The sequence below is a fragment of the Peromyscus leucopus genome, chromosome 7 (genome assembly GCF_004664715.2).
Source record: "Peromyscus leucopus breed LL Stock chromosome 7, UCI_PerLeu_2.1, whole genome shotgun sequence".
Lineage (NCBI taxonomy): Eukaryota > Metazoa > Chordata > Mammalia > Rodentia > Cricetidae > Peromyscus > Peromyscus leucopus.
In genome coordinates, this window is record NC_051069.1 from 17,538,590 (window position 1) to 17,550,867 (window position 12,278).

General features: G+C 43.0%; 1 protein-coding gene across 1 annotated transcript in view; it reads left to right on the forward strand.

The window, feature by feature from the left end:
* Nucleotides 1-832: 832 nt before the first annotated feature.
* The window catches only part of Etfa (electron transfer flavoprotein subunit alpha), a 61,887-nt gene continuing 50,441 nt past the window's right edge, over nucleotides 833-12,278 (forward strand). Inside the window, exons 1-3 of the mRNA XM_028865016.2 lie at nucleotides 833-1,023; nucleotides 9,644-9,790; nucleotides 12,119-12,200. Coding sequence (XP_028720849.1) covers nucleotides 985-1,023; nucleotides 9,644-9,790; nucleotides 12,119-12,200 — 268 coding nt within the window. The 5' untranslated portion in view covers nucleotides 833-984. The remainder of the gene's footprint in view (nucleotides 1,024-9,643; nucleotides 9,791-12,118; nucleotides 12,201-12,278) is intronic.

A 12,278-nucleotide genomic window follows, 5' to 3' on the forward strand; every position in this document is an offset into this window, starting at 1 on the left:
AATACACCCCTGTGAGGTAGGGCTTGAGTTTTGAGGGACATCTTGAGAAGTCCAGAGGGCAGAATGGTCGATCCAAAGAGCGAGAGAGATTTTAACAGCCGTGGACATTGACGCCAGGGGTGAAAGCAGGGCTGCCCAAGGATAGCGGCGAGTGGGGAGATCAGGGTGGGCTTCAAGTTATACCCTCACTCGAACCTGGCCCGCTGGTGAGGCCCACCCCCAGCCTCGCCGCCTCCTTCTGCGGGCAGCACACACAAGCCCGCACTGGGGTCTTCCCATCAGAGCCTTCCCAGTACCCACATTGCCCTCTAGAATCCGGCTCAGCTATCATCCACTCAACGGACCCTTCCCCGCTGGTAGCAACGGCTTATTTATCTATATCATTTATAATAGCTTTTTGTTTTGTTTTGCATGTTTTCCCAGAGTCCTGTAAGGTGCCCAGGGCAGGACACCTAATGCACGTTTAAATTCTCCTCACCCGAGACTGTGTTTGGCACGTTACAGGTGCAGAGCTGATAGTGTGAATAAATGGGCGAGGAAAAGAATGAATGGAGCGCGAACGCGGTGTGTGTGTGTGTGGGGGGGTCTTCTTCACGGATGGAAAGCTGCGGACAGCTGGCCAGTTCGTGCAGACAACGTCACCACGGTAGGTCGGAGACAGTCGGACACCGGACGCTGCTAACCCCCGGCGGCGGCGGCGGCGGCGGGCAGCACCGCGGGCGAGCGTCCCGTCTCCGCAGCGCACACCCTTACCTTTGCCCTACTCCCAAGCCCCGCCCCTAACTTTCCGCTTTCCTCATTGGCTGCGCGGCCGCCCAATGAGCCAGCGGGAAGCGCGAGTCCGCATTCCCGGCCTGGGCTGTCCGCTCTCGTTCTCGCGTCTCGCGAGCGTTCGGGTCTGGCGGCGGCGGCTTTGGCGGCGGCTCCCGCGCGCTCCGGTTCGCTGAGGCCGAGGGTCCAGCTGGGCAGACTAGAGCAGAGACCATGTTCCGTGCGGCGGCGCCTGGGCAGCTCCGGCGGGCGGTGAGTCCCGACGGGAAGGGCCGAGCAGGTGACGTCCGAGCCGCAGCCTGCTGACCCTCTGTCCGGCGAAGGTCACGGGCTCCCCTCAGCCCGGTAGATTGACAGGCCGTGAGGTGCCTGAGACTCAGGTCAAAGTCCTGCCGCCTCCGCCCTTGACCTCTTCCGGGTCGCCCTCCCTCCCCCGACTCCCACGACCCTGGCTCCCGAGCAGCACTAAGGGGCTGCCGGGTTCTCGCGCCTGGAGGGGAGAGCTGCGTCCCCAGGGGGCCAGATGCTGCCGCGGAGCCTCTCCGGGAAGAGTTCGAAACCCCGAACGCCCACTGTCAAGGGCAGGGGCGGAGGCGGCGGCGCCCATGCCCAGGCTGCTTGGCTGGTGGGCCGGGGCTGCAGCGTGCAGGGGCTGCAGCGCGCCAGCCCAGGATCCAGTCTTGAGAGCCTGCGGACTGATAGCTCAGTAGCCAGGGAACAGTTGGTAGTGGCCAATATTCAGGTTTTGTGTCGTCGTCCCCCCCCCCCCCCCCGCACCGTGGTGACAAAGTTTAGCATTTGTCTGTTTTCCTAGGGCTTACAGAGAAAAACCATTTTTTGTCCGAGGGCTGTGAGGGCACAGCCGATGGAGGCAGACCAATTCCAAGTCAGTAACTTAAGGAGCTTGTAGATTTTCTAGTTTACAATTTAGAGAAACGAGATCGTTAGAAATTGTCCAGACGCCTCGCAACTTTTCTGCCCAGTTATTTATTTTATTTTGGTGCCTTTCCCCTCAATCACCACTGGGATTTTTCTCTCTGGAACACAACTTGGGGGCATTTTTGGGAGTTTTGAAGGCTTTTTTTTTGTGTGTGTGCCCTTGTCTTGTTCCATAAAACGTTGCAGCTTCCTGTAAAAAATTAAAACACATCCTTTAGGTTCCTAGTTCGTCTTCTCCTCCGAGATTTTTTAACCCCCTTTCCTTATGAGAGCTAATACAAAAGTGAAAACCATGTTTCGGGAGGAAATTACGAGCCCCAGAACCTGACTCGAAGACCATACAGTACTTAGAAGGCAATTGTGTGCATAGGTTTTATGCCCAGCATAATTGTGGTAAGGAGAATTTAGGATTTGGTAGTTTTGTAGAGTTAGTAGGGGGGAAAAATCCACGTAGCCAGTGTTCATACATAGGCAGTATTGCCAAACCTTTGTTGTGATTTGCCAAGAATTGTGACCTTGGCTTATTTTTAAAATTAGAAGTCAAGCTTAGTAGATAGTGTCTCTGAGGTCATTAAGAATAGTTTGAAGATTTGAATTGCAAGCACAAAACAAATGGTGGGAACACACTCAAATGGACACACAAGACACATAATTAGCTCTTCACATTTTAAAATAATTTTAAGTTTACAGAAAAGCAGCCGTAGTAGTGGGGGGGAAAAAGAAAGAAAAAAAAATCACAACTTCCTTGAATTTCAACAACTCTTAACAGTTGACCAGTTTGTTTTACCTCTCACTGTACATAACACATTGTTTAGGCATAGCCTTTACTTCTAAATGGTTCCTAGGTATTTTACAAGAATGAGGCTAAGGAATTCACTCTGTAGTAGACCCCATGCCTTCTGTTAGAGTCAGTGTACGACAAAACCAGGCAGATAGATCACCAAGGAGGGTCACTTCCTAATGAGAGTGTCACTGGCACAATCATGAAGTTTAACAGTGTTACATAGTACCACTTTCTTACCAGTCACATGGAAGTTGCCAGTTGTCTTCCTGTCCTTTAAGGCATCCCTCCCCTCACTAAGGTACCCAGTGCCTCTGTCAGAAAAGTTCCTCAGCTTTTCAGCTTGGCTTTTATGACATTGACATTTGTGTGGAGCACAGGCCTGCTATTTTGTAGACTTACCCACTTGAGCTGTGTCTGACATTTCCCTCGTGACCATCTCCTGCATTCTTGGAGGATATCATGTGATTTGTGCTCTCTGTACATTGTATTGTGAGGCAAACAACACTAGTTTGTCCCATTAGTGAAGATCTTTAACCTTACTGAGGCGATAAGTAGTTTGCCAGCTTTTCCCAATGTCCTCAGTAATTTTTAACTGATTACAAAGATGGAAACTATATAAAGCTCTTGTTTTTTTTTTTCACTTTCACCTATTTTTAGCACTTGATTTTTAATTGAGAAATAATACTTGATACAAAATGGTGATTTTTCTAATCCATGATTCCTTAATTTATTACTTAGCATTCTATGCTAAGGAAGAACCTTCCCTTCTTGGGTATTTATATATGTATAGACCCAGGGATCCTTATTTAATAGGTTATAATTCTTATCACCCTTATTTTGATGTTTGATTCTTCCCATATTTATAAAGTGGGAACCAATTTAATCTGGTTATTATTTATATAAATTTATGATATTATAAAACCAGAATAGTTTATCTCAAATCTTTGCTCTTTTTTTTGTATGTTTGTGTATGATCTGTGTGTGTGTGTGTGTGTGTGTGTGTGTGTGTGTAGTGTGCAGGAATTGAGTGTGTGTGTGTGTAGTGTACAGGAGTTGAGTAGCCCAGCTATTGAGGTTGCCCTGACCTCTGGGATTACAGGCAGCCAATATATCTGCCTTTTCTTTTCTTTTCTTTTCTTTTCTTTTCTTTTCTTTTTTCTTTTCTTTTCTTTTCTTTTTTTAAACATGGGGTCTGGGGATTCAAACTCTGTTCCTCACACTTGCTCAGCAAGTATTTTATCCACTGAGCACTCTCCAGCTCCTACTCTTCAAAAAAGCAAACAAAAACAAAACCTCTAGCTAACTATGATTTCTTTGAAAAAAATCTAAATACATATTATTACTAATGACAGATGAATTTAAGCCATTTCAGTTTTGGCCAATTAATGTCACTAAGCAGTGTCCTTAAAGTCATCTGTTAACAAAGATGTTTTTGTTTATTTTGTCTTTTTGAGGTAAGGTCTTGTCTAGACTAGGCTGGCCTGAAACTTATGGTAATCCTCCTGTCTCTGCCTATCATATATTGGTGTTCTAGTCACTATGTTATGGCACCCATCAGTGAAGATAATTTTGTATATAGAGCTGTAGTTATAGAGCTAGAGAGCACACTCAGAGGAAAATAGTCAAGGATTTGTAGTTAGTTTATGTTCTTGCTGAATTATTAGTATGAATTATTGTTATTTATTGTACAGCCCAGTCACAGTTTCCTCTCCCTCCTCTCCTCCCAGCCCCTCCCCCTACTCCTCTCTCTGCCCACCCCCCAATCCATTCCTCCTCCATTTCTGTTCAGGAAAAGGCAAGTCTCCCATGGATATCAACAAAACATGGCATGTCGAGTTGCAGTAAGATTAAGCATTTCCCCATGTATTAAGGCTGGGCAAGGTGACCCAGTATGAGGAATAGGGTTCCAAAAGCCAGTACAAGTCAGAAACAGCCCCTGCTCCCACTCTTAGGAGTCTCACTAGAGGACCGAGCTGCACAGCTATATCCTATATGCAGAGGGCTTAGGTCCGTCCCATACAGGCTCCCTGGTTGTCAGTTCAGTCTCTCTGACACCCTGTGAGCCCAGGTGAGTTGATTCTGTGGGTTTTCTTGTGGTATCCTTGACCCCTCTGACTCCTACAGTCCTTCCTTCCCCTCTTCTACAGGATTCCCTGAGCTCTGCCTAGTGTTTGGCTGTGGGTCTGCATCTGTTTCCATCAGTTGCTGAATGAAGTCTCTCTGATGACAGCTGGACCAGGCACCAACCTATGAGTACAGCAGAATATTGTTAGGCATCATCACATTGACTTGTTTTTCCTCCAGTCGTGTTTGGTTCTATCCTAGGCCTCTGGGTCATCCAGCCTGTGGGTTCTGGTGCTCCAAGCAGTGTCAAGGGTGGCTTATTCTCCTGTCATAGGTGTTAGGCTAGACCTGTCATTGGTTGACCACTCTGTCAATCTCTAGGCCACCCTTACTCCAGCACATCCCATGGGCAGGACAGACTGTATGTAGGGTGAAGGTTATGTGACTGGCTTCTTGGTGTCCCACTTCTTCCACTTGAAGTCTTTCCTGGTCACAGGAGATGGCCAGTTCAGGCTACATATCCACTGTTGCTAGGTGTCTTAGCTGGGGTCATCCTTGTAGATTCCTGGGAGATTCCCTTGCACCAGGTTTTTACCTGACCCTGAGATGCTCCTCCTTTCCAGTAGTCTCTTTCAGTTTATTTTATTAATTTGTTTTTAAAATTTTTTGTTGATTAGCAAGATCCAAAAGAAATTATATATAGTAAGTGAAGCAACACTTTCAGGTCATTTGCGTGTTCTTGATCCTTGGCAGACAGGAAGGAGTTTCTGTCATGATTGAGAAGCTGTGAACTATTAAGGACAGGACATTTTTCAGAGCCCATTGTCCAACATTGATGAATGATACTGAACTTTGTGTTTCACATGCAAATTTAAATTTCGTTTAAAAGAAGAGAGCCAATTTTGTGTAATTCTGAAACAAAATTTATTGCATAAAGTGATTTCATTAAAATTATGCTGCCTGCCAATGTGTCTACTAAGAGTCTTGTCTGTTTTTAAAGTGGAGTAAATTGGCTGTTTTTAATATTATAATCAATGTCATATGACATTTCTAGTCATGGTTAAAAGCTACTATGTTTTATTACTACAGAGGTTAAAGTAGTTTAAGGACAGAAATGTAATATACATTTTATTATGACAAAATATGTTAAAATGGGGATAGACTTTAATTATATATTATTTAATCCCTTTAAATGGTATTTGGCAAGATTTTATAGCTTATTCCTGCTATTTTCTTGTTTTCTGTTTGTTCTTTTAGTTTAAAAAGCAAAACCAAAACAAAGTCTCACTCTCTTCTCTCACCCCTCCATATCTGTCCCCTATGTCCTCATCCCATGTACTTTCTTAAAGTAGTTAGGAGAGAAATAGGTTAACAGGGCTCTTGCTACTTTAGGATATGAGTAGTTTTGTTGGGGTAGTAAAGTCTGTAATTTAACATCTGCTAGTTTGTGCTAGATCATGCAGTTGCAGTAATGAGAATGCAAAGAACTGAGAAACAAAATCAGGGTCAGTGATGAGGTTGAATAATAGAAGGACTGAAATGTGTGTGTTGGACTAATCAAGAGTGTTCATGACTTAAGATGGGTTCCGTGCTGTGGTAGTGATGAAAATCAGCTTGCTGTGAGTGAAGAGAAAAAGAGGAGAGATAGTAGGGGCACCTGGATGTTTTTATGTTTGGCTCTCTAAGGGTATAGGGAAGGTGATGACCTCTTTAAACCCTGCACTCAAGAAGAATGTTACTTGTTAAAAGACCCATCAGCTTTCTATAGTCTGGATAAATTCCCAAGAAGCATGGTGGGTTGTCTATGTCAATGACTTAGCAAGTTATGTACTGCCTGGGTATCCTTACATGTACTTTGATGCTCCTGATGACCAATTGGATTGTCAACTTGATTGGATTAGGGAGCCCAGTGTGGTAACACAAATCTTTAATCCCAGCATTCAGGAAGCAGAACACAGATCTCAAGAGTTGGAGGTCAGCCTTCTCTACATACTGAATTCTATGTCATTGGGGCTCATATGAGACCCTTAAAAACAAACGAAAAACCCACTTAGGCTAGGGCATTAACAAGGCACATCTTTGGGAGCTGTTTAATTGAGGAGGGAGACAGCTATCAAAGCTGTGGGCTGAGGTTCTAAGTGGAATATACAGGGAAAAGGAGAAGACCACAGCACCAGCATTCATTTTTCTCTTCTGCTCCAGTAAGGTGTCCCAGCAGCCATGACATTAAGCCAGAGAGCCAGAGCAAATCCTTCTTTCCTTAGGTTACTTCTTGCCAGGTCACTGTGTGAGAATAGTAACTAATAGTGATTAACCCACAGATGATCCAGGAACTGTTGCTTTTCAGGTTTTAGATACTTTGGGAAACCTTTTTATTTAGTCTCAGCATTCATTGAGGCCATTTATATGCCAGGCACAAAAGTAGATGCAGAATTCTTAGGGGAAAGCAAGATGGACCTAGTCCTTGCCAGTTTGGTGCAAGTAGTCTGGAGAAGATATATGCTAATCACATTATGTGGGATCAGTGTAGGAAGAGTCAATGGGTATTTGGGGAGCATAAAATCCTTTGGTGGCTGGAGAAAGGCTGAAAAGGGTGTTGCAAAGTCTTAGTAAACTGAAGTTTACTAAGTTTATTATACAATAATAAAAATGATGATTTTTTTCTCTAATCTTTTATATTTTTATTACTTGTGGTACTGGAGATATTAGGCAACTGTTCTACCACTGAACTTGATACCTACCCTCTTTTTACTTTTTATTTTGAGACAGGTTCTCACTTTGTAGACCAGGCTAGCCTTGAATTTGTGATCTTCCTATTTTAGATTCCTAAGGAGCTGAGATTCCAGGGCTGTACCACCCAGCTAAGATTTTTCGTAGATTAAAAATGTAGGCCATTGAGATGGCTCAGTGGGTAGAAGTGCTTGCCTCCGCTTGCCTTCAAGCCTGACAGTCTGAGTTTGATGGGTCCCTGGACCTCCATGGTGGAGAGAACTAAACCCCTTAGGTTATACTCTGACCTCCACATGCTCACTGTGATATGTGTGTGTGCATGCACACACAAAGTAAATACTTTAAAAAAAAAAAAAAAAGGGCTGAAGAAATGCCTCAGTGGTTAAGAGCACTGGAGTCCCAGCACCTACATGTTGGCTCACAGCCATCCATAACTCCAGTTCCAGGGGATCTGATAGATTTCTCTGAGCTCTATGGGTTTCAGGTATTGCACATACATACATGCAGACAAAACATTTATACACATAAAATAAATATATCTAAAAATAAAATGTTCTTTTTAAATTTTTTTTAGTTTTGCTTGTTTTAAATCAATCACCTTACCATTGTTTTGATTCTGTTCATGTCGTGTGTTAACATGTTTTTATTTTTAATCTGATGTTTCTGGAGCTGAAGTATAACCAAAATATCTGTCACATTAATTTGATTATTTAAAACTATTTAAAAAAAATGAGCTGGGTGTGGTGGCACATGCCTTTGAATCTCAGCATTTGGAAGGCAGAGGTGGGCAGATCTCTTGTGAATTTGAGGCTAGCCTAGTCTACATAGTGAGTTCCAGAACAGCCAGAGCTGCATAAAAGAAACCCTCAAATAAATAAACAAATAATAAATGAAACATAGAGTAATGTGGAACACACCAGTGACGTCCTGGGACTTAAGGAGAAGTCCTAGAATACCAGGACACAGTCTAAAAAGGAGAATCTACAGCCCCTTTTTTTAAATTACCAGATCTCAGGGCCCCTACTGGTGTTAGGGCTCCCCTGCATTTTGTTACGTATCTCGGCAATAGTGCAGTTCAATTTAACCCATTGTCCAGTCCCACTCCTTAATTTCAGGGAGTTGTGGTTCTCTAGACTACTCCTCAATAAACTTCCTGCCAGACCCACATAAGGAAGATACAGTGTAAGGTGGGAGCAGACATTTAAACTGTGTACCTTGTTTAGCTATGCTTGTTATTGGAAAATTCAAGAAAACAGTAATTCCAGTTATTTTCTGGGGCTCAGATGAATAGTGCTGGAGAATGACTGACTTAGGCTTGAAGTGGTTCTTTAGAGGTCAATTTGTAGAGTAAAATTGTAAAAAGGATGCTTTCTAATATTTATTAACAAACGTGTGTGTGCATGCGGGTGTGATGTGAGTATGGGGAACATGTCTGCCATGGCATGCATATAGTGGCCAGAGGATGACTTTGTGGAGTTGGTTCTAAATTTCCACATTTATGTGAATTCTAAGGATCAAACTTAGGTTGCCAGGCTGTGCAGCAAGCACCATCTATCTCACTGCCCCCACCCCAGAAGAGGTGTGCATGGAGGTCAGAGGACAACTGTGGAGTTGGGTTCCCCTTTTAGCTTTTTTTTGGGGGGGTGGGGGGTTCCGAGACAGGGTTTCTCTGTGTAGCTTTGTGCTTTTTCCTGGAACTCACTCTGTATCCCAGGCTGGCTTCGAACTCACAGAGATCTGCCTGGCTCTGTCTCCCGGGTGCTGGGATTAAAGGCGTGCACCACCACTGCCCGGCTCTAACTAACTGTCTTAAGGTTTCTTTTGCTGCAAGGAAACACGATGACAAAAAAGCAAGTTGGGAAGGAAAGGGTTTATTTTGCTTACACTGCTATGTTGTTGCTCATCATCAAAGGAAGGACAGGAACTCAAACAACACAGAAATCTGGAGGCAGGAGCTGATGCAGAGGCCATGGAGGAGTGCTGCTTACAGGCTTGCTCAGCCTGCTTTCTTGTAGAACTCAGGACTACCAGCCTAGGGATAGAACCATCAATAACTAATTAAGAAAATACTTTACAGCCAGATCTTATGGAGGTATTTTCTCAGTTAAGGTTCCTTCCTTTCAGATAATTGTAGTTAGTGTGTCAAGTTGACATAGACAGCACAGAAACAAACTTCCATTTTGGTTTTTGTTAGGTAAGGGTATTGATATTATAAAGGTAGACACAGATTAATTTATGCTATCGAGGAAGTACTTTATTAGTACACTTACAAAACTGAACATTGCATACCAAAATATTTTCATTAAAGCCCACATGCACTTTCGATACAATAATGTTCCTCTCCTTTTCTTTTAGGCCTCATTGCTCCGATTTCAGAGTACTTTGGTAATAGCTGAGCATGCAAATGATTCTCTAGCACCCATTACTCTAAATACCATCACTGCAGCTGGACGTCTTGGAGGTGAAGTGTCCTGCTTAGTAGCTGGAACCAAATGTGACAAGGTGAGAGATTTTTAAGGTCAGCCATAGCAAATATAATCTCCATCAAGAGACAGCAAAAGATGGCAATAGAGAATTATGCTGAGGACCATAACCCAAACTGGGCTATAATCCTCATTAAATGGCCAATGTCACAACCATTACTTGTGTAGAAAAAGAACCAAAAGGTTTTCTCACGAAGCATTTTATCTTTCAAAATGAGGTGGAATGGTTGATTTAGTTCTGCTGGCACCATCTTGTGCCATCAGGTACCAAGTAGAGTGGTAGTATCTGAGTCCCCTTAGAGGTTAATAGCCGATCCCTTTTGTACTGATGAATATACTTGTTAATTGCTTCTAATTCCTGAAAGTGGTAAATCTAGGCAAAGTATCAGAGGTGCTAATTAATTGGTAGAAGAATTCAAACCTAAGTCCCATTCTTCCCAAATTACAGCTGATAGAAAATGTTGGTTTTGTTGTGGTTGTTAAGTAACAGCTTTGGAAACTAACCCTTGGGAAAGTTTATTCTCTAATAGGTTTGCAGGGTCTGTGCCCTTGGCCTTGGGCTGCTTTGTAGACAAGTGCCTGTTAAGACTCAAAAAGCTTTAGCTGCCAGTTCTCCTCCACCATGTCAGAGTTGCCATGTGTGTGACTGGGGCTTGACCCTCACGGAGGAGCAAGTGTAGAGAAAGAATGTTTCTTTTTAGCAGAGTATATATTTTACTAAATAATGCAGGTTCAGAATGCTAATGCCACTTCTAATTCCTTGTATTTAAAAGATTATATTCAGCAGGTTTCAGGCTATATGGATTTCTTTATCACATTCCTCTTGATGATTATTGAATCTTTTTTTCTTCTCTCTCTTTTTTTCTTTTGGTTTTTCAAGACAGGGTTTCTCTGTGTAGCCCTGGCTGCCCTGGAACTTGCTCTGCAGACCACACTGGTCTCAAACTCAGAAATCTGCCTGCCTCTGCCTCCCAAGTCCTGGGTTTAAAGGTGTGTTCCACCACCTCCCAGCTGCTTATTGAATCTTACACAGTTTCTGTTCACCACAATGTCCGATGATAGGTTTCAGATATAAACAAATGTTAGACTTATATGTTTTGCTGTGGTTGTAACTAGTTATTTTAAAATACTTGATATTTAATCATTTGCAGTCTTATATATGTCATGTTCTTATTTTTAAGAAAAATGTCTGCTAATAATGTAGATTTTAGTTTTATATTGTTTCTTTAGCTATTTATTAATCATAAACAGAAGTTCTGTGTAGTACTGAAGTTTTGACAGTATAAAATTGTTTCAGTGGGAAATTTTGTTCTGTTTCATATACAAGCTGCTGTGTAGCAACTTTAGAATTAAGTGTGTTTCTTAATTGGAAATTTTCTTGAAACTGGAGATGCTAAACACTGATACATCTCTGTGTAATACAGTTTAAGTGTGCTGATCAGCACTTGGCCCCGCAGAATTCTTCACTGCAGCCTCCCTCCCTCCCTCCCTCCCTCCCTCCCTCCCTCCCTCCCTCCTTCCCTCCCTCCCTCCTTCCTTCTTCCCTCCCTCCTTCCTTCCTTTCTTTCTTTTTTCTTAATCCTCCTTTCAGTGAACATTGAGGAGCCTTATAATCCATGAAAGAGGGCTGAAGGCACAGCCCTTTGTGCCTATTCATCAGTGAATTAGCAAGTGGAAGACAGTAATGGTAGATGAGACTGAGCAGAAACCACTCAGGTTAAAGTTACTTTAAAGGGAGAATGCTAATTGCCTTCTGTATACAGAAAATCAGAGTAGTCAAAAGCTTTCTCAGAATCCTTTCCTGATTCTAAACAGGAAAAAATAAGAAGTTAAACAAGAAAATATTTTATTTTGTTGTAGATAAGTATATGTGTGTAGATAGTGGGCAGTAATTGGAGATTTCTTTCTATTACTTGTAGGTATTAATCGTAGTCTTAGTAGAAATTATTGCCAAATGACGTGCAGTTGACATTAGACAAATAGGATGCTTAAGTTCTGCCTTCACTTCTGGTAGGTTCTGAGTCTAAAGTGTTTTACTGGCTGTCTTACTACACCTAGAGAAAGTCTTATTTTAGCCCTCCCTTCCTCCTCCTCTTCCTTCCTTTTCTTTTTTTCCCGTTGGATTTGTGAGAGGAGAGTGGATGTTATTCTACCCCACAGTGGTGTAGAACTTGTGATCCTACTACTCATCCTCCCAAGTGCTGGGTACCACATACAGTTTTCTGGAGGGCATTTTCTTATTTAGTGATTGATGGGGGAGGGGAGAGGAAGAGGACTGGGCCTTGCATGGGCTTTTGATGCCTCAAAGCCAACCCCATCAACACTGAGACTCTCCTCTTTATCACAGGTGGTACAAGATCTCTGTAAAGTAGCTGGTGTAGCAAAGGTTCTGGTGGCTCAGCATGATGCATACAAAGGCCTCCTTCCAGGTGAGGTGTTCCTGTGGGAAAATGTAGAGTCTGTTATGTTTGAATATATGATTATGAAAATAGCATGAAATGTGTTTT